Source organism: Pelophylax lessonae (genome assembly GCF_965119305.1).
Source record: "Pelophylax lessonae genome assembly, chromosome: 12".
Lineage (NCBI taxonomy): Eukaryota > Metazoa > Chordata > Amphibia > Anura > Ranidae > Pelophylax > Pelophylax lessonae.
Window position 1 is genome coordinate 201,393,502 of NC_138779.1, and position 23,594 is coordinate 201,417,095.

At 44.6% G+C, this 23,594-nt stretch overlaps 1 protein-coding gene across 1 annotated transcript in view; it reads right to left on the minus strand.

Annotated features, from left to right (window-relative positions):
* Positions 1–371: 371 nt before the first annotated feature.
* LOC309568335 (uncharacterized protein) overlaps positions 372–23,594 on the minus strand; it is a 136,557-nt gene continuing 113,334 nt past the window's right edge. Inside the window, exons 3-4 of the mRNA XM_082273998.1 lie at positions 11,607–11,680; positions 372–1,536 (exon numbers count right to left, since the gene is read on the minus strand). Coding sequence (XP_082130124.1) covers positions 417–1,536; positions 11,607–11,680 — 1,194 coding nt within the window. The 3' untranslated portion in view covers positions 372–416. The remainder of the gene's footprint in view (positions 1,537–11,606; positions 11,681–23,594) is intronic.

The following is a 23,594-nucleotide window of genomic DNA, read 5'->3' on the forward strand; positions in this document are numbered from 1 at the left end:
GTAATCACAATCTTAAAAAAGTCACACTGTTAAAAAACACAATGTTAAAAAGACCTCTACGTCTTCTCCCTTATAAGTATGTCATCTGTTTGCCTGGAATCAGCTTCTAACATCTTCTCTTGGAAATTGGCATGCATAAAAGTTTTTTATTGATCCTTGTAAACTCAGTTGTTTGTTAGCTGTTTTTAATTAGGATGGTATGGTAGTAAAGGGTAGTTATGAAATTCCCAGATAGGATATGATGTTCTTCAGCAATTGGCAGTTTCAGTATTTGACAAATGTCATAAAATGCTCTGCTGCGATGATGAAGCCTTGGGAACAATATTATAGCATGAACATATCCTGAGAAACACTTAAGGCATTAGGTGTCGATAAGGTCTTCATAGAATGTATTGTTCCATAAATGTATTCCCGTCTCACACCATCTGGGAAGCTGACGTTGATTTGGTTTTGCTCTTGGAGTCCGTTTGGGCAGATTCCTCGGTGAAAGCTCTCTCAAATATTGACCGGAGGGAGCTCTGGAATTTCTGTTTAAAATCTCGACCCATAAAGACGTAGAGAATGGGGTTGATACAACTGTTTAGAAAGGCCAAACTGGTGGTTATAGGCATTCCAACAAAAACTATGAAGTAAAGCTGCTCATTATCACCATAATTTCTAGACAACTCCAAAAAAGAGAAGACGTGGTAGGGAAACCAGCAGACAAGAAATGACAAGATAACAGCTAGGACAACATTGAAAGGCTTGCTCGATGTGGTCATGTGATTTTTTCGGATACGGAAAAGAATGACTGAATAGCATGAGATGATTATGGTGAAAGGAATAAAAAAGCCGACGATAAATCTAACGATTACCGCAGTCCTGTGCGTTGAATAGAATACTTTGTCATCCTCCTCACTATAGTTGTTATAGCATATAACATGGTTTTCATCAACATCAATTGTATCTCGGAATATATAATAAGGTGAACTGAAAATTAATGCTAAGATCCATACTGCCAAGGCTACAAAAGAGGCCAACTTCGGAGTTCGGTGATTCCGACTCCAAACAGGAAACACAATGGAGATGAATCGATCAATGCTGATCACGGTGAGTAAGAAGATGCTGGAGTACAGATTGATGAATAGAATCATGTTGTTAAAAGTGCACATGAATTTTCCAAAAGGCCAGTGAAAATCAAGAGAGATATAGACAATGCTCAACGATAGGAAAAACGTGAAGATAAAATCAGCTATGGCTAAATTAAGGAACCACACGACATTGACAGTCCGTTTCATTACAAAGGCAGTAAAATAGATGACCAAACCATTCCCAGTGGTCCCTAGTATGAAAATCAAAGAATGCATCACCAGGAAGAAAACACGAGGATGGAATGCTATACGTCCCAGTCTTTCATCCTCTTCAGAATAATCGTAAGGGGTAAATTCATGCAAAGCCCAGGGGATTGTGGTCTCTTCTTTAAGAGTAGCGTTAGAGACTGGATAGTCCATTGTAAAATTCTTCATTTTCCCAAGAGAGATTGGAGGTTGAAAAATTCTATAAAAAGAAATGAAGAAGCTTAAAATTCTGTTTTATTATTGGTTATGTACAAGAATTAAAACAAAAAATATATTATACTATCCACTTGGAAAATAGGGCAATGACTGCAAACCAGTGTTAATTTTGGCAGCAAATTTCAATTTAGTTTTAGTTTTAGTCTTAGGACTAAAATGGCATTTTAGTTTTAGTCCTATTTTAGTCTTCTGCAAGTGTTTTAGTTTTAGTCGTATTTAGTCGACTAAAACTCCTGTATATTTTAGTCGACTAAAACGCCCTACATTTTAGTCGACTAAAACTCATTTTAGTCATCTATAATCAAATGGGTGTAGTTCAATTGTAATTTGTAATGCATTATTTAAGCATTTCTCTACAATTTCCAAACTCATAATATACTACTGCTGGTCCTGGAGTGAAAAATCTAATATGTTATTATTTATGCTTTGAGCATGCACCAGTGTTAATTTTTGGCAGCAAATTTCGAATTAGTTTTAGTTATAGTCTTTTGACTAAAATGCCATTTTAGTTTTAGTCGTATTTTAGTCTTAAGACTAAAATGCCATTTTAGTTTTAGTCGTATTTTAGTCATCTGAATTGTGTTAGTCGACGAAAACGTTTTAGTCGGTTTTAGTCGACGAAATTAACACTGCTGCAAATGTTTGAAAAACGTATCCTAAAATGTATGTAACGTCAAAACGTTTTGAGTTTTAGAGTAGAGAAGGCTTAGAATACATAAGGTTTTCATTGCTTTCTATGTCCCCACTGGAGATTTTCCTCTCCTCTGGTGACCCTTTCTCCATGGCTGAATGTGCCTGGGAATCCATAACTGTGAGTTGTTGTCACCAAAAAAGGAATGAAGAGAAAATCTTCCACTGGAGACACTTGTTTCAATGATGATTGCATACAGGGAATTTCTCCTCTTACTGCTGTCACTTGCAGTGGTGACTACAGGACAAGAATTGAAGATAAATTTGGGACACAGGTGGCAAAAAAAAAAAAATAAAATAAACCTGTCATGGGTAAAAACTAGAGGTCTCCAACTGAGTCGGTGTCACGTCGGATAATGCCTTCCATCAGATAGTGCATTCGACGGACTGCGCATGCGCGGTAAATGACGTCACTCCAGCTGACTGCTCTGCTCAGCTGGGGTTGACGTCATTATTGCGCATGCACAGTCTGTCGGATGCACTATCTGATGGAAGGCTGCGGGAAGAATCGTCCCGATCTTTGCATGCGCGCCAATAGAGAGCGGAGAAGGGGAGAGAATCTATTGTCAGATTCTGCCTCGCTCTCTGCACATCTATCGGGACGGATCGGATTACAGTGCAGTGTGTTCTTATGTGAAGAATGGCGGAATATTGTCTGATAGAGAACACAAACACAGCTCTTATCGGGGGAACATTAAAGGGGACCTCTGACCAAAGGGAGCACTCCGATGGGGACACTGATGTAAGGAGGCACTCCGATGGGGACACAGATGTAAGGGAGCACTCAGATGGGGACACTGATGTAAGGAGGCACTCCAATGGGGACACTGATGTAAGGGAGCACTCCGATGGGGACACTGATGTAAGGAGGCACTCCGATAAGGACACTGATGTAAGGAGGCACTCCGATAAGGACACTGATGTAAGGAGGCACTCCGATGGGGACACTGCTGTAAGGAGGCACTCCGATAAGGACACTGATGTAAGGAGGCACTCCGATAAGGACACTGATGTAAGGAGGCACTCCGATGGGGACACTGATGTAAGGAGGCACTCCGATGCGGACACTGATGTAAGGGAGCACTCCGATAAGGACACTGATGTAAGGAGGCACTCCGATGGGGACACTGATGTAAGGAGGCACTCCGATGGGAACACTGATGTAAGGAGGCACTCCGATGGGGACACTGATGTAAGGAGGCACTCCGATAAGGACACTGATGTAAGGAGGCACTCCGATGGGGACACTGATGTAAGGAGGCACTCCGATGGGGACACTGATGTAAGGAGGCACTCCGATAAGGACACTGATGTAAGGAGGCACTCCGATAAGGACACTGATGTAAGGAGGCACTCCGATGGGGACACTGATGTAAGGAGGCACTCCGATGGGAACACTGATGTAAGGAGGCACTCCGATGGGGACACTGATGTAAGGAGGCACTCCGATAAGGACACTGATGTAAGGAGGCACTCCGATAAGGACACTGATGTAAGGAGGCACTCCGATGGGGACACTGATGTAAGGAGGCACTCCGATGGGGACACTGATGTAAGGGAGCACTCCGATAAGGACACTGATGTAAGGAGGCACTCCGATGGGGACACTGATGTAAGGAGGCACTCCGATGGGGACACTGATGTAAGGAGGCACTCCGATGGGGACACTGATGTAAGGGAGCACTCCGATAAGGACACTGATGTAAGGAGGCACTCCGATAAGGACACTGATGTAAGGAGGCACTCCGATAAGGACACTGATGTAAGGAGGCACTCCGATGGGGACACTGATGTAAGGAGGCACTCCGATGGGGACACTGATGTAAGGAGGCACTCCGATGAGGACACTGATGTAAGGGAGCACTCCGATGGGGACACTGATGTAAGGAGGCACTCCGATGGGGACACTGATGTAAGGAGGCACTCCGATAAGGACACTGATGTAAGGAGGCACTCCGATGGGGACACTGATGTAAGGAGGCACTCCGTTAAGGACACTGATGTAAGGAGGCACTCCGATGGGGACACTGATGTAAGGGAGCACTCCGATAAGGACACTGATGTAAGGAGGCACTCCGATGGGGACACTGATGTAAGGGAGCACTCCGATAAGGACACTGATGTAAGGAGGCACTCCGATAAGGACACTGATGTAACGAGGCACTCCGATGGGGACACTGATGTAAGGGAGCACACCCATCAGTGCTGTGCCCCCTTCAATGCAATGAACGCTGTGCTGTGCCCCCTTCAATGCAATGAACACTGTGCTGTGCCCCCTTCAATGCAATGAACACTGTGCTCTGCCCCCTTCAATGCAATAAACACTCTGCTATGCCCCCTTCAATGCAATGAACACTGTGCTGTGCCCCCTTCAATGCAATGAACGCTGTGCTGTGCCCCCTTCAATGCAATGAACACTGTGCTGCGCCCCCTTCAATGCAATGAACACTGTGCTGTGCCCCCTTCAATGTAATAAACACTGTGCTGTGCCCCCTTCAATGCAATGAACTATTGTGCTGTGCCCCCTTCAATGCAATGAACACTGTGCTGTGCCCCCTTCAATGCAATGATCACTGTGCTCTGCCCCCTTCAATGCAATAAATACTGTGCTATGCCCCCTTCAATGCAATGAACACTGTGCTGTGCCCCCTTCAATGCAATGAACGCTGTGCTGTGCCCCCTTCAATGCAATGAACACTGTGCTGCGCCCCCTTCAATGCAATGAACACTGTGCTGTGCCCCCTTCAATATAATAAACACTGTGCTGTGCCCCCTTCAATGCAATAAACACTGTGCTGTGCCCCCTTCAATGCAAAAAAACTGTGCTGTGCCCCCTTCAATGCAATAAACACTGTGCTGTGCCTCAATGCAATGAACGCTGTGCTGTGAACCCTTTAATGCAATGAACACTGTGCTGTGTCCCCTTCAATGCAATGAAAACTGTGCTGTGCCCCCTTCAATGCAATGAACACTGTGCTGTGCCCCCTTCAATGCAATAACACTGTGCTGTGCCCCCTTCAATGCAATGAACACTGTGCTGTGCCCCCTTCAATGCAATGAACACTGTGCTGTGCCCCCTTCAATGCAATGAACACTGTGCTGTGCCCCCTTCAATGCAATAAACACTGTGCTGTGAACCCTTCAATGCAATGAACACTGTACTGTGCCCCCTTCAATGCAATGAACACTGTGCTGTGCCCCCTTTAATGCAATAAACACTGTGCTGTGCCCCCTTCAATGCAATGAACACTGTGCTGTGCCCCCTTCAATGCAATGAACACTGTGCTGTGCTCACTTCAATGCAATAAACACTGTGCTGTGCCCCCTTCAATGCAATGAACACTGTGCTGTGCCCCCTTCAATGCAATAAACACTTTGCTGTGCCCCCTTCAATGCAATGAACACTGTGCTGTGCCCCCTTCAATGCAATAAACACTTTGCTGTGCCCCCTTCAATGCAATGAACACTGTGCTGTGCCCCCTTCAATGCAATGAACACTTTGCTGTGCCCCCTTCAATGCAATGAACAATGTGCTGTGCCCCCTTCAATGCAATGAACACTGTGCTGTGCCTCCTTCAATGCAATAACACTGTGCTGTGCCCCCTTCAATGCAATAAACACTGTGCTGTGCCCCCTTCAATGCAATAAACACTGTGCTGTGCCCCCTTCAATGCAATGAACACTGTGCTGTGCCCCTTCAGTGCAAGGAACACTGTGATGTGCCCCCTTCAATGCAATAAACATTGTGCTGTGCCCCCTTCAATGCAATGCACACTGTGCTGTGCCCCCTTCAATGCAATAACACTGTGCTGTGCCCCCTTCAATGCAATGAACACTGTGCTGTGCCCCCTTCAATGCAATGAACAATGTGCTGTGCCCCCTTCAATACAATGAACACTGTGCTGTGCCCCCTTCAATGCAATAACACTGTGCTGTGTCCCCTTCAATGCAATAAACACTGTGCTGTGCCCCCTTCAGTACAATGAACACTGTGCTGTGCCCCCTTCAATGCAATGAACGCCGTGCTGTGCCCCCTTTAATGCAATGAACACTGTGCTGTGCCCCCTTCAATGCAATGAACACTGTGCTGTGCCCCCTTTAATGCAATGAACACTGTGCTGTGCCCCCTTCAATGCAATGAACACTGTGCCATGCCCCCATCAATGCAGAGTTCAGCGTGCGTGCCCCTTTCAATGCAGAGCGCCACAGCATTGTCCCCAATCATTGCAGAGCGCCACAGCATTGTTCCCAATCATTGCAGAGCGCCACAGCATTGTCCCCAATCATTGCAGAGCACCACAGCATTGTCCCCAATCATTGCAGAGCGCCACAGCATTGTCCCCAATCATTGCAGAGCGCCACAGCATTGTCCCCAATCATTGCAGAGCACCACAGCATTGTCCCCAATCACTGCAGAGTGCCACAGCATTGTCCCCAATCATTGCAGAGCGCCACAGCATTGTCCCCAATCACTGCAGAGCGCCACAGCATTGTCCCCAATCATTGCAGAGCACCACAGCATTGTCCCCAATCATTGCAGAGGGCCACAGCATTGTCCCCAATCACTGCAGAGCGCCACAGCATTGTCCCCAATCATTGCATAGCGCCACAGCATTGTCCCCAATCACTGCATAGCGCCACAGCATTGTCCCCAATCATTGCAGAGCGCCACAGCATTGTTACCAATCATTGCAGAGCACCACAGCATTGTACCCAATCAATGCAGAGCGCCACAGCATTGTCCCCAATCATTGCAGAGCGCCACAGCATTGTCCCCAATCATTGCAGAGCGCCACAGCATTGTCCCCAATCATTGCAGAGCGCCACAGCATTGTCAACAATCATTGCAGAGCGCCACAGCATTGCACCCAATCACTGCAGAGCGCCACAGCATTGTCCCCACTCAATGCAGAGCGCCCCCGCCAATGTCCCCAATCAATGCAGAGCGCCACAGCATTGTCCCCAATTATTTCAGAGTGCAACAGCATGCCCCCAATCAATGCAGAGACCAGTGTGCGTGCTCCCTTCAATGCAGTGGGGGTTCCCCTGAGACCAATGCACTTACCTGGCGGCGGCTCGGCTCCCGGCGGGGGCTTCTCCCCTCCTCGAGACTCCGTCCTCTTCTGCGGCGGTGGGAAGGTGACCAGGCAGTGACGGTGAGTGCCTGATGCACGCACCGGCACCGCCCCCAACGAGGTCAGCAGGGATGTCCTGAATCATGATAGGTCCAGGCTGGAGTCTGGACCAATCATGATCCAGGACATCACAAAAGGGGGAGTGTCGTAGCGCAGTGCTCTGCACCCTGGTGACCAGGGCCGGATTAAGAGCATCATGGGCTTGGTGCTGAGGATTTTGAAGGACCTTAAGGGCCGTGCCTTAGCATGCACCCAGAGGAGGAAGGGTGCAGCCATGCATGCCTAATTCAACATGGGATGCTGTCTCTGAAGCCCATAAACTCATCCATGCATCGGCAACTGTCCCTCCTTGTCCGGCCTTCGTGCTGTGTGGGGAGGTTCTGAGGGAGCTGCCTGGGGAAGCGAGCATAGAAGCCAGACTTCTGTGTTTACAAGTGACAGAAGAGCAGTAACAGTGAATATGGCCAACCCGGGGCCTATATAAAAGGTAGGGGCCTGGAGCTGCAGCTCCAATAGCCCCTACGTTAATCTGGCCCTGCTGGTGACCCCCCAGAAGGCAGCCAATCGGCGCCCCACCCCCCCCCCCATAGCCACCAATGAGGCCGGCGCCCCTAGTGGGCTAAAAATAGATTTTTTTTTGGTTAATCTTTTTTTTTTTCTTTTTTTTTTTGGGGGGGGGCGGCGCCCCCTATCGGCCGGCCGCCACTGATGATTTCTATATTTTCTCTGTGTTGTGTGTTTCTGTCACATTTGTTAATCTTTCAGTAAAAAAAATAATAAAATAACATTATTGAATGAAAAAAGGCTTAATTGAACAAACTGAAGTTAGAAGCTGCTATCCGATCTGATCCTGTCTGTGAAATCCAGACAGATAGAAACCCCTATTTTCCATCCCTCTGGAGGATCGGATCGGATCGGATGAAAATGGACAGGAACAATGAACAGTCTGTTCTCATCCGATCTCCCATAGGGGACAGCAGGGATCTGACAGCTCCATCTCAGCACAGAGAGTAGAGACGGAGCTGTCATCTGCCTGCTCAGCGGGGATCAGCGGATCGATCCCCGCTAAGCAAGACTGAGTCCGCCGGGCAGAAAGTCTGTGTGAAAGGTGCTAAGCTTTGATGAAAAAACCTGGAAGCTGATTGGTTTCTATGCACAGCTGCACCAGATTTTGCACCTTTCGGTTTTAGTAAATCAACCTCTAAAGCCCCGTACACACGTACCGAATGTCGGCCGAACGATCGGCCGTCTTTTGTCCGGTGCTGTCCTGTCGGCTGAAAACTGCAAAAGACTGCACACGAATTTTGTCGGCCGACAACAGCCGACTGCAGAAGTGATGTCATGTGATGGTTAACTTTCCGTGTCTTTTTTCTTTTCTGAGCATGCCCAGTCTTGCAAATCTGCTGTCTGTCGGCCGAATTCTGTACTGACTGACGAACAATCGGCCGTTCTGGTGTTGGCCAACAAAAATTTTAAAGTCTGCACAACAGATTATGTTCGGCTGAAAATGCGCTGTCGGAAGCATCATACTAACAAGCCTACAATCGGCCGATCGGTCGTCGGCCGAATATTTACAGCCGACAATCGGTACGTGTGTACGGGGCTTTAGTGTTAGATTTGTCCACCGCAATGTTGCAGTCCCGCTAAAAATCGCTCTTCGCCACCATTACTAGTAAAAACAATAAAAAAAAAATGAAAAGTCCATAAATGTATCCCGTAGTTTGTAGACACTATAACTTTTTGCCAAAAATATGTAGCAGAATACATATTGGCCTAAATTGATGAAAAAATTGGATTTAAAAAAAAAAAAAAATGATTGGGTATTTTTTACAGCAGAAAGTTTTTCTTTTTTTTTTTTAAATTATGGTCCTTTTTTTGTTTATAGCCCAAAAAATAAAAACCGCAGAGGTGATCAAATACCACCAAAAGAAAGCTCTATTTGTGGGGAAAAAAACTTCAATTTTATTTGGGTACAGCGTCGCACAACCGCGCAATTGTCAGTTAAAATAATGCACTGCCGTATTGCAAAAAATGGCCTGGTAAGGAAGGGGGGGAAATTTTCTGGAGCTGAAGTGAATAAACCAAATTTTGAGACATAGAGAAAAAGAAATCCAGATGGCTGCACACCAATGCTGGGATCCAAAACCCCTTTATTCATATAAAATCATAGAAGACATCAAGTGCACTTGTACTTATTGGGCTCTTCATGTCTTCTATGATTTTTGTATTTATTGGGCTTTCCATGTCTTCTATGATTTTTGTACTTATTGTGCTCTCCATATCTTCTATGATTTTTGTACTTTTTGGGCTCTCCATGTCTTCTATGATTTTTGTACTTTTTGGGCTCTCCATATCTTCTATGATTTTTGTACTTATTCTGCTCTCCATGTCTTCTATGATTTTTGTACTTGTTGTGCTCTTGAAGTCTTCTATGATTTTTGTATTTATTGGGCTTTCCATGTCTTCTATGATTTTTGTATTTATTGGGCTTTCCATGTCTTCTATGATTTTTGTACTTTTTGTGCTCTCCATGTCTTCTATAATTTTTGTACTTTTTGTGCTCTCCATGTCTTCTATGATTTTTGTACTTTTTGTGCTCTCCATGTCTTCTATGATTTTTGTATTTATTGTGCTCTCCATGTCTTCTATAATTTTTGTACTTTTTGTGCTCTCCATGTCTTCTATGATTTTTGTACTTATTGTGCTCTCCATGTCTTCTATGATTTTTGTACGTTTTGTGCTCTCCATGTCTTCTATAATTTTTGTACGTTTTGTGCTCTCCATGTCTTCTATGATTTTTGTATTTATTGTGCTTTTCATGTCTTCTATGATTTTTGTACTTTTGCTCTTGATGTCTTCTATGATTTTTGTACTTGTTGTGCTTTTCATGTCTTCTGTGATTTTTGTACTTGTTGTGCTCTTGATATCTTCTATGATTTTTGTACTTGTTGTGCTCTAATTGTCTTCTATGATTTTTGTACTTGTTGTGCTCTCGGTGTCTTCTATGATTTTTGTATTTATTGCGCTCTTCAAGTCTTCTATGATTTTTGTACTTATTGTGCTCTTCATGTCTTCTATGATTTTTGTATTTATTGTGCTCTTCATGTCTTCTATGATTTTTGTACTTGTTGTGCTCTTGAAGTCTTCTATGATTTTTGTACTTGTTGTGCTCTTGATATCTTCTATGATTTTTGTACTTATTGTGCTCTAATTGTCTTCTATGATTTTTGTACTCATTGTACTCTCAATGTCTTCTATGATTTTTGTACTCATTGTGCTCTCAATGTCTTTTATGATTTTATATGAATAAAGGTGTTTTTGGTCTCAGCATTGGTGTGCAGCCATCTGGATTTCTTATCCTCTTGTCACATCTGCGACTGGGTGACACTCTGCATGGAGGGGATAAAGCCTTTGGAGCCGGCTCACCTGTGAGCAGCGTGACCCTTTGTAAATTATGAGCCAGTGGACAGTTTATACATTTATACACCAAGAAAAAATGTTGAGCTATTACTAAAGGTGCTTCAACCTAAGGCCCCTTTCACACATACAGTCCGTTCAGTTCATCAGTTCAGTCACGTCAAATGTATCAGTTTTTCATCCGTTTTTCATCAGTTTTTCATCCGTTTTTCGTCAGTTGTCATCAGTTTTTCATCCGTTTTTCGTCAGTTGTTATCCGTTTTTCATCCGTTTTTCATCAGTTGTTATCCGTTTTTCATCAGTTTTTCATCCGTTGTCGTCCGTTTTTCATCCGTTGTCATCAGTTGACATCAGTTTTTCATCCGTTGTCATCCGTTGTCATCAGTTGACATCCGTTTTTCATCCGTTGTCATCCGTTTTTCGTCCAATCTGTTTTTTTGACGGATGAAAAATAGGGCATTCATCCGTTCAAAAAAACGGACATTGACGGAAGTGGATGAAAACGGATGTTAACTGATGATCATCAGTTGTCATCCGTTTTTACATAGAGATGCATTGATGTCCGTTTTTCATCCGTCAACGGATGGATGAAAAACGGACAAACGGACAGCATGTGTGAAAGGGGCCTAGAATTTAAGTTAGAAGCTGATTGGCTACCATGCACAGCTGCACCAGATTTTGCACTCTCCAGTTTTAGTAAATCAACCACACTGAGCCATGTGCCACTAATTACTATTCTGTTGAGAACATCCTAGCAAACTTTTTTCACACAAAACCATAAATATACTATATATGTGTATCGGATACTTACTTGAACTTTCCTAGTCCTGATGTTCTTCTCTGGATCCGTCTCTGAATGTCCTTGCTTCTGCTGTGGAGACACATTTATGTATGCAGATGGGTTTTTACATAACTTGTTAGATAGGGAAGTTCCTGTAACATCCTCTTTAAAATATTTTCTTCACTGATGTAGGATGATTGGTAGTTAAGCCTCATCTAATGTCACATACACTCACCGGACACTTTATTAGGTACACCTTGCTAGTACCGGGTTGGACCCCCTTTTGTCTTCAAAACTGCATTGATTCTTCCTGGCATAAATTAAACAAGGTGTTGGAAACGTTCCTCAGAGATTTTGGTCCATAGTGACATGATGGCATCACACAGTTGCTGCAGATTTGTCGGCTGCACATCCATGATGCAAATCTCCGATTCCACCAAATCCCAAAGGTGCTCTATTGGATGAGATGTGGTGAGTGTGGAGGCCATTGGAGTACAGTGACCTGATCTGGTGAGTGTGGAGGCCATTGGAGTACAGTGACCTGATCTGGTGAGTGTTGAGGCCATTGGAGTACAGTGACCTGATCTGGTTAGTGTGGAGGCCATTGGAGTACAGTGACCTGATCTGGTGAGTGTTGAGGCCATTGGAGTACAGTGACCTGATCTGGTGAGTGTGGAGGCCATTGGAGTACAGTGACCTGATCTGGTGAGTGTGGAGGCCATTGGAGTACAGTGACCTTATCTGGTAAGTGTGGAGGCCATTGGAGTACAGTGACCTGATCTGGTGAGTGTGGAGGCCATTGGAGGACAGTGACCTGATCTGGTGAGTGTGGAGGCCATTGGAGTACAGTGACCTGATCTGGTGAGTGTGGAGGCCATTGGAGTACAGTGACCTGATCTGGTGAGTGTGGAGGCCATTGGAGTACAGTGACCTGATCTGGTGAGTGTGGAGGCCATTGGAGTACAGTGACCTGATCTGGTGAGTGTGGAGGCCATTGGAGTACAGTGACCTGATCTGGTTAGTGTGGAGGCCATTGGAGGACAGTGACCTCATTGTCATGTTGAAGAAACCAGTGGTGAGATGATTGGAGATTTGTGACATGGTGCATTATCCTGCTGGAAGGAGCCATCAGAAGATGGGCTCACTGTAGTCATAAAGGGATGGACATGGTCAGCAACATTACTCAGGTAGGCCGTGGTGTTTAAACAATGCTCAATTGGTACTAAGGGGCCCAAAGTGTGTCAAGAAAATATCCCCCACACCATTACACCACCAGCCTGGACCGTTGATAAAAAACAGGATGGATCCATGCTTTCATGTTGTTTTCTCTAAATTCTGACCCTACCATCTGACTGTCGCAGCTGAAATCGAGATTCATCAGACCAGGCAACATTTTTCCAATCTTCTATTGTTTGATTTTGATGAGCCTGTGTGAATTGTAGCCTCAGTTTCCTGTTCTTAGCTGACTGGAGTGGCACCCGGTGTGGTCTTCTGCTGCTGTAGCCCCTCTGCTTCAAGGTTCGATGTGTTGTGCATTCAGAGATGGTATTCTGCATACCTTGGGTGTAACAAATGTTTTTTTGAGTTACCTTTATCCTTTCTATCATCAGGAATCAGTCTACCCATTCTCCTCTGACATCAACAAGGCATTTTCCTCCACACAACTGCCTCTCACTGGATATTTTCTCTTTTTCGGACCATTCTCTGTAAACCCGGGAGATGATTGTGTGTGAAAATCCCAGTAGATCAGCAGTTTTTGAAATACTCGGACCAGCCTGTCTGACACCAACAACCATGCCACGTTCAAAGTCACTTAAATCCCCTTTCTTCCCCATTTTCACTCTCAATTCCACTTCACCATGTCTAGATGCCTAAATGCATTGAGTTGCTGCTGTGTGATTGGCTGATTAGCAATTTGTGTTACCAGGCAATTTAACACGTTTGAAATAAATTATCCTACGCAATGGAAAATGATTGTGAAAAAGAAAGTAAATGCTCTTGAAGTTGCTGCCACCCCTATATTTCCCAAATGGGGAATCAGGATACGTGAATACAAAGAATTGGGGTAGGCGCTACTCCTTAGTGGGTATTGGTGAATTCCACTAATGATGTGTGATGATGTGAAAAACTCAATAAATATACATCTTATAATTCATGTACATAGAAACAATAAACGATAGATTGTGATTTAAATGTGAGTGACCAGTGCTTGAAGGATATACCTTCCACCTGTTTGTGCTTGCAATAAATAATATAATAGTTAAAATGCTTTATCCAGTATTGCTATCTGGTTGACCACTAGAGAGAGCAGTGTAAAAAAATTACTCTATATGCAACCAAATAAGACACTATGTGCAACCAAATATGGTGACCTTATAGGTGCCAATTGTGCAAAATGCAAATATAATGCAGATAAAGTGCCAAGACTGGCGTCCAACAATAATCTATGAATAAAGTATTGCGCAAATAAACAATAAAGTGACCCCTATGTACCCACCTGGATACAAACTCGTGAACATGCTGTTAATATTCAAAGTTCACAATATTAAGGTGCTTGATCGTATGAATTGCGTGACACGCTCCTAAAGACGTCGTTCTGACAAAACGCGTAGGGTTGGACAGCCGACGTCATTGCATCACTTCCACTTTGTGTGGCTGAGGCCTGTGGAACGCACCACAGACACGGATTTCCGCCGTGTCACCGATCAACGTTTATCTAACTGTAAGTGGCTATAGTTTTTGCTATAATAAACTTCTAAAAAATACTACACTATGGGCGTTCTTCCATATACTTTCATGTGAGACTCGCAAGACTGAGACGGAGGAGTCAAGGGAACTACCTTATTGCCTTAAAGCAAGGGTGGGGAACCTATGGCCCGGGGGCCATATGCGGCCCTCAAAGTCATTTGGTCCAGCCCCCCGTGTCTCTCAGCTGATCTGTCAGAATGGAGCCGATGCTTCCTGTATAGTTCTGGCTCCGTTCTGACAGTCTGAGTGAGTCACAGGCGAAGTGATATCAGTTGCACTCCGCCTGTGACCAATACAGGAAACATTGCCTCTTCCTCCAGCGCGGCACCACTGCTAGCCAGCATTTCCCGCCAGCAGCACACACAGCAATACCAGCCAGAGCCAGCAGTACCACCCAGAACCATCAGTACCAGCCAGAACCAGCAGTACTTACAGCAGTATCAGCTAGAGCCAGCAGTATTAGCCAGAACCAGCAGTACCAGCCAGAGCCAGCAGTACTCACAGCAGTACCAGCCAGAACAGCAGTACCAGCCAGAACCAGCAGTACTCACAGCAGTACCAGCCAGAACCAGCAGTACTCACTGCAGTACCAGCCAGAACCAGCAGTACCAGCCAGAGCCAGCAGTACTCACAGCAGTACCAGCCAGAACCAGCAGTACCCACAGTAGTACCAGCCAGAACCAGCAGTACCAGCCAGAGCCAGCAGTACTCACAGCAGTACCAGCCAGAGCCAGCAGTACTCACAGCAGTACCAGCCAGTGCCAGCAGTATCCACAGCAGTACCAGACAGAGCCAGCAGTACCCACAGCAGAATCAGCAGTACCAGCCAGAGCCAGCAGTACCCGCAGTACCCACAGCAGTACCAGCCAGAGTCAGCAGTACCCACAACAGTACCAGCCAGCAGTACCCAAAGCAGTACCTACAGCACAGTACCAGCCAGCAGTACCAGCCTGAGCCAGCAGTACCCACAGCAATTCCAGCCAGCAGTACCCACAGCAGTACCAGCCAGCAGTACCAGCCTGAGCCAGCAGTACCCATAGCAGTACTAGCTAGTAGTACCAACCTGAGCCAGCAGTACCCACAGCACAGTACCAGCCAGCAGTACCAGCCAACAGTAACTAAAGCACAGTACCAGCCTGAGTCAGCAGTACCCACAGCAGTACCAGACTAAGCCAGCAGTACCCACAGCAGTACCAGCCAAAAGTACCCACAGCACAGTACAAGCCAGCAGTACCAGCCTGAGCAAGCAGTACCCACAGCAGTACCAGCCAGCTGTACCCACCGGCAGTACCAGCCAGCTGTACCCACCAGCAGTACCAGCCAGTTATACCCACCAGCAGTACCCACCAGCAGTTCTTTTTAAAACTTACCACCACAAAGAGTCGACTGTGCGCCAGACTGACCGACGCAAACCTGGAAAACCAGTTGCGAGTAGCAACATCATCAATACCAGCTAACATCACACACCTCACCAAAGAGAAGCAGTTGCAGCAATAACATTAGGGTTGAGTTAATTAAATGTCTGACCAAATATAACAGGCACATTTTTACGTTTTTTTAATTTTGTACGGCCCCCGAATGATTTTTATGAATACCCAAATGGCCCTTGGCAGAAAAAAGGTTCCCCACCCCTGCCTTAAAGGCTCAACACCCCTGCAGGGGTACGGATTAGCGGTGAGTGCATTACCATAAGCGGGATAGCACTGCACAAGCCTTCCATGCACTAAGGAATGGAGAAGCACACATTACTTTTAGCCATTGGTATATTATTTGCAACAAGATCACTGGCACGGATCCCATTGGATATAGCACCTTTTAGTGTGGACTGTGAACTTTACCTGACACTGTCACGCAATTCATATGATCAAGCACCTTAATATTGTGAACTTTGAATATTAACAGCATGGTCACGAGTTTTTAATACTGCATTTGTATCCAGGTGGGTACATAGGGGTCACTTTATTGTTTATTTGCACAATACTTTATTCATAGATTATTGTTGGACACCAGTCTTGGCACTTTATCTGCATTATATTTGCATTTTGCACAATTAGCACCTATAAGGTCACCGTATTTGGTAGCACATAGTGTCTTATTTGGTTGCATATGGAGTCATTTTTTTACACTGCTCCCTCTAGTGGTCAACCAGATAGCAATACTGGTTAAAACATTTTACCTATTATGTTATTTATTGCAAGCACAAACAGGTGGAAGGTATATCCTTCAAGCACTGGTCACTTTATTCACATTTTGATCACAATCTATCATTTATTTTTTCTATGTACATGAATTATAAGATGTATATTTATTGAGTTTTTCACATCATCACACATCATTAGTGGAATTCACCAATACCCAGGAAGGAGTAGCGCCTACCCCAATTTTTCATATTCACAATTGAACACATTTGCCTAATAAAGATGTTGGTGAGTGTATATTTAAAGCCCAACTCCAGGAAAATTTAAAAAATCAACCGTTACAGTGGGGTACCTGTGTACTGCAAGGTGTTAAGGCCAAAACCAAAAATGTAGTATATTGTAGCTTACCAATCATTAGATGTGGGGGCTACATTCGTATTCCTTTATTATGCTTTTTTCCCCTCGGTTTTTACTTGGGTAGCTGGCCAGTAACACACCTCCTGTATGAGAGTGCCCCCACTTTGGATGAAGGAACACAGGGGCAAATCTGGACACCAGCATTGTCAGTCTGTGGGGAATGGGAGTGTTGGATGGACTAACAGATTTAAAGACACTTAAAAATTGAAGCCAAACTCCAGCTCACACTTTATAAGCAGTTAGAGAAAACTGTTTTTTTTTATTTTGGAATAATGTTTTTAACAGTGAATGAATAAAAGATGATCATTGTAGCAACCTCTGCCAGTGGTAAATGGTTTGTCTCATCCCTGTAAACTGCTTACATCTGCAAGAGAGCTTGTTCTTTTGGAAAACCCCTATTTTGCCCAGAGCCCCAATGGGGATATGTTCCCTTCCCTACTGTGTTTATGGCCCCAATGGGAAGACATTCCCTTACCTCTTGTGCCAATGGCCCCAATGGGGAGTTATTCTCTCAGCTCCTGTGCCCATGACCCCAATGGGGAGACCATGTCTCACCTACTGTGTCTATGGCCCCAATGGGGAGACGTTCTCTCACCTCCTGTGTCCATGGCCCCAATTGAGAGATGTTTTCTCACCTCCGGTGTCCATGGCCCCAATGGGAAGACGTACTCTCACCTCCTGTGTCAATGGCCCCAATAGGGAGATGTTCTCTCACCTCTTGTGTCCATGGCCCCAATGGGGAGATGTTCTCTCACCTCCTGTGTCCATGGTCCCAATTAATGGGGAGATGTTCTCTCACCTCCTGTGCCCATGGCCCCAATAGGGAGATTTTCTATCAACTCTTGTGTCCATAACCCCAACGGGGAGACGTTCTCTTATCTCTTGTGTCCATGGCTCCAATGGGGAGATGTTCTATCACCTCCTGTGTCAATGGCCCCAATTGAGAGATGTTTTCTCACCTCCGGTGTCCATGGCCCTAATGGGAAGACGTACTCTCACCTCCTGTGTCAATGGCCCCAATAGGGAGATGTTCTCTCGCCTCTTGTGTCCATGGCCCTAATGGGGAGATGTTCTCTCACCTCCTGTGTCCATGGTCCCAATTAATGGGGAGATGTTCTCTCACCTCCTGTGTCAATGGCCCCAATAGGGAGATTTTCTCTCAACTCTTGTGTCCATAACCCCAATGGGGAGATGTTCTCTTACCTCCTGTGTCCATGGCTCCAATGGGGAGATGTTCTCTCACCTCCTGGTGTCCATGGCCTCAATCGGGAGATGTTCTCTTCCTGTGTCAATGGCCCCAATGGACACGGGCCCAAATAGGGAGGCATTCTCTCACCTCTTGTGTCCATGGCCCCAATAGAGAGAGGTTCTCTCACCTCATGTGTCCATGGCCCCAATGGGGATATGTTGTCTCGACTCCCGTGTCCATGACACCAGAACAGGAAGGGACAAACTGCAACAAAAACATTCCTATCCTTCCCCACTCTCCTAAAAATGTGTTGTTTTGTTTTCTGCATTCACTTTAGAAAGTTGGGGAGTCAAGTTAGGGAGTTAAGAGTCAGTCCTCCCAGGACAAAGGGACAGGTTTGCTTTTTTCCCCCTTGTTCTCACCAGCACAGTTTTTCTAATTGAAGAGATTCTAATTTTACCTAGTAGTGGGCATGTCAGACCTCAGCAGAGAGACCAATGCTTCTACACAGGGAGCAGGGTTCTTTTCTAAAACATGCTGGCAGGGAACAGGCTTTTACTCAGGCTTTGGCTGCTTTTTGTTGCAATACGTTCTTGTTATTTTTCTTTTTTTCTTTTTTTTTTTTTTTCTTTTTTTTTTCGTAAAAGCATAACAAGGCACAATAATTTGTAGTTCTAATAAATGTAATAGGTTTCTTATGTTGGACAAATCTACAGAATCTCTGTAACTGAACTTTTTATTTTTTTGGGTGTCGACATGTGTTTTCCCCTTACATGTGGTTTGCAGATTACTTAATAGAGAAAACCATTTCTGAGGAAAGGTAACTTTTTTTCTTTTTTTTTTTTTTTAACCACAACCGCAGGATAAAAATATATACTTAATACAAATGTAAAAAATGTTTTAAGTTCTGTGCTATGATATACGTCCCAGGCTGCAGCCTACCTCACATATTACCCCAAGAAAGGGGTATATAGTAATGAAAATGTAAAAGGGGGGTAGGTGGCGCTGCCTGGGGGCAAGAAGGATGTAAAAAGAATAAAGGAAATTGGGTGAATCTAACAAATATCAATGGTAGAAAGGACAAATAAAAAATAAAGTGCTAAAAGATGTATACGCAAATATATAAACCAAGTATAAATCCAGAGAAAAGCAGTAAAAATTGCAACAAATTAAAGTTCACCAGGGCTAGAAGAAATTGTTCCCAGGGCAAAGATAACCTACAAGAATGCAGGATTATATCAGATAGATTAACCTCCTTAGCGGTATTCCCGAGTGTGGCTCGGGGTTAAATTTCAGTGCAATTAGCGGTAACCCAGAGCCACACTCGGGGTACCGACAGGAGCATCGCTGGATCCTGAAAGAGGGGTTACTTACCTTATCCCCGGGATCCATCGATGTATCCCGGCAGTGTGCGGCGGCCGGATCTTCCGATCGATGCTCCGTGCCCCGGCTTCCGTCTCCTGCGACGTGACGCTCGCAGGGGGGTGGAACCGGCGGGAAATTCAAAAAGTTATACACACAAACACACTGATTACAATACAAAATAAAATAAATTGGCATTAGTTTGCCCCCCCCCCCGGTGCCCTTTCCTGCAGTTTTACTGTACTATATATATATATATATATATATATATATATATACATATATATATACTGTAATATACAGGAGGGTATTAGCCATAGAGTACAGGTTTCAGAGGTTTGCTATGCACAGAGGACACTTCTGCCCCCACATCCATAGCTCACCTCTGCACCCTTCTCTCACAGATTATCTCTGCAGCCACCTCTTAGCCCTTCCCGGACAACAGCTAAACTCTCCATCCCTCCATTCAGCTGCATCAGCTCTGACCCCTACTCCCCCACTGCCCTAACCTGTGTACAAACAGACCCCCCCCCCCCCATCTACTCATCTCCCATTCTCAGCCCACCACACAGTTAATTTTTGGCTCTGCCTCTCCTCCACTGAACAGCAGCAGGAGTGGCAGTGAGATCGCCCAGCAGGGGGCGTCTGCATCTGAGCCACCAGGCTGTTTCTCAGCCAGCATGGGATGCCCTGTCTGCAATAATCTGGCCCTGAATCTGGGGACAGACTTGGACTGGGCACAGTGTCGTTAATCCAGGGACTGTCCCCGGAAAACGGGGACGTCTGGTCATCCTATCCTTGATCTACCAGTGCGCTTCCCTTTAAAAACCTTTCCATTTAATTTGTACTTGGTCCAGATTTTAAACACAACTGACCGGGAACAACCAACATCTTTTGCAACATTCCGTAATGATTTACCTTCTTGAAGAAGTTTTATAATCCTCTCCTTTGTTTCAAATGACATCTCTCATGTTGGAGTTATGATTCATGTCAATCAAGTTGGTGCAACAGCTCACCAAGGGGTGCAAGCATTCTTTTTTAACTGCAGACTATCTAGCCGATTTATCCTGATGCAGATATTTCATTTAGAACTGCAAAGTAAACGTTGATTCCATAAAACTTTCCTCAGAATTGAGTGATTTCATACTTTTTCCTCTGCTTGATCTGCAAAAACAGTTGCAATTGACTACAGTTTTCTTTCTTTTTTTCTTTTTTTAAGTTTTTCTTAAAGCCAAAAGGTTGGAATGTTAAATGAAAATAGTTTTGAGGCATGTCTGTGATTAGTTTTTCTTTATTTTTTCCACAATTAAACTATTAAATGAACATTTTCCCAAGAGTGGTGATTCAAGGGGTTGTAGTAACACGTGGTGTATTAATCATTTGGATAAGAAGTTGGTGTGCCGAAAAAATTGGACGCAGAGACATTTACTTGTTTCATTGTTTATTTGCAATATGGTGTTTATCAGGGCTTTTTTTTCTCAGAGAGTAGGTGCAGGAACCTCCCCACCTTCTGAGTCGCCCCTTGTCTCCACCCCTTACCCACCCCCCAGTACCGCCTCTTTTAGAGAACACAGAACCAAGTATCATCCTGTGGTGCTAAGTAATTTATATTGAACTTGTTAATTATAACAAGAAAAACAGCAAAATAGATCCCCTGCAGCCAGCAACAATAGACCCCCCAGACACAAGCGATCACCCACACAACAATTCCCCCCCCCCCCCCTACAACAAAATACCACCTCAGATACAACAGATCCACCCCGGTGACAACAGACCTCAAGCAGCAACATTCGATTCTCCAGCAGCCAGCAACAATAGACCTCTCTCTCAACATTAGATCCCTCCTAGCAACAACTGACTCCCCAGAAATATAAGATCCCTCCCAGCAACAGTAGATCCTCCCCCAGCAATAATAGACCCCAATAAAAAAATAGATCCCCACTAGCGACAATAGATCCCCCAGCGGCCGTCATCAATAGACCATTCAGCACACCTCAGCACCCCTTCGATTGAATACATTCAGTGTTGGAGGTGTCGGAACTGCGTTCCCCCCGCATCCCCCCTGAAAAAAAGTCCTGGTGTTTACACTGCAATGCACAATTTAGAATTTATTATAAATAGCATCTGCACACAATTTCTTGTTTTCACAAAAAGGTAATAAACATTAGACAAGCGCACCATATACATTTTTAATTTCTTTAGAAGGACAGACAGTACAGTTACAATACAATTCAATACAGGAGGAATCAGAGGGCCCTGCTCATTAGAGCTTACAATCTACGAGGGAGGGCCAAGTGATACAAACGGAAATAACTGTAGAGGATGATCTGATGGAGAAACTGAAATATGGTTGTTAGGTGGAGGCATGGAAGGCTTTTCAGGGTTTTCAGGGATCATCTAAAAGTAGTCAAAGTAAGAGATATTGGCAAAGACTGGGGAAGGGAGCTCCAGAGAAAGGGAGAGGCTTGGGAGTTGTCCTAGAGGCGAGCACTGGAGGAGGTGCAAGGGAATAAAACTGCGCTACCCCTATGTAAAAAATTATATATAAATTTTGCCTGGTGCTAATGTGACAATAAATATGTCTTAAAACAACTTATGTGTACCATCCATAAAAAAATTGGTTTTAAAGTGCAATATATGAATCAACGGAAAAAATATATGGAAAAAATATCACCATGCATGTACCAATTTCTTCCAAATAATAAAGTGCAATGTGCTATTATTGATTGCACAATCAATAGATCATACAATTGTAAACGTGAAGTAATGAATAAAACCAGCCAAATATGCACTAAAAAATTCCAGCATGAAAAAATGAATAAAAATAAAGTGCAGAAAAAAACAGTGGTGTCCCACAAATTAATCACACATAAAGGGGGGGTTGTGTAATTCTCGCGCTGTCTCTTAGTTGTAACCACCTAACTCCTTCAATGCTGTAGGTACTATTATTGGTAACCTTCACAATACAGATACATATAGCAGGGGGGGGGAGTACCGCGCTTCAAAGGTGCTTCTGTGTTAATTTAATACTGAGTAAATCTAAATTAAATAAATAAATAAATCGTGTAAATCTAATATATAAAGTGCCTAAGTGCTTCAATAATTCATATGGTGTATGTCATAACTCTAGTACATATATAAATCATTCATGTGTACTATGCAACTGAAAAAGACGGAATCAATGTGAGTGTTACTCTGTATAATTTTAATAAAGTACTGGCTATACTTCACTATATTGGCCCATTTATTTTGGAGATCTAAAAGGTCCCCCACACAATTCCTGGCAAACCGATCCCTAAATAAGGAGGAAACTCGGTAATCAGCAGCTGTTTCAAGCGACATAGAGGAGTAAGGAACACATCTCTGAGACACATATCATAAGGTGTATTATAAAAGGAATGGAGGTGAGCGCTTAGGACACCTAGTGGTCACTGCACTGAAGAGCACCTGCATGCAAGTTTGAGAGGAAAATTTGTTTGATCACAGTTTACTAAGTTTAACCACTTGCCGACCGCCGCACAACTATCTACGTCGGCGGTCAGCCCCTCACAGGCAAACTAACGTAGGGCTACGTTGCTTGCTTGTGAGGGTCTAGGGAGCGAGCGCGCGCCCCCGGAGGCGCGCTCCCGCTCCCGCGTGGTCACGGACCCCCCCCGCGCGTGTGACCAGCGGACCCGATGTCCGCCGGCCACTCGGCGATCGGCGGGGGAGAGGGAGAATGTCAGGCAGCTTGTGTAAACAAGCTGCCTGTCATTCTCCTCGCTGCAAAGACACTGATCACATGGATCTACTATGTAGATCCGTTGATCAGTGTCCTTACAGCTGAAGCCACAGCCAATCACAGTAGAAAGCACGCCCCTAGGGACACACACAGCCCCTCCCTCCCAAATAAAGTTAACCCCTTCACTACCAGTGTATTTTTACAGTAACAGTGCATATATATAGCACTGATTACTGTAGAAATGTCACTGGTAACCCCAAAAGTGTCAAAAATGTCAGTCAAGGGTCCGATCAGTCCTCCGCAATGTCGCAGTCCCGCAAAAAAATTGCAGATCGCCGCCATTACGCGTTAAAAAAAAAAAACAACAAAAATGACAAAAATCTTTCCCTTTGTTAGTAAACGCGATAACTTTTGCGCAAACCAATCAAAATACGCTTTTTGCG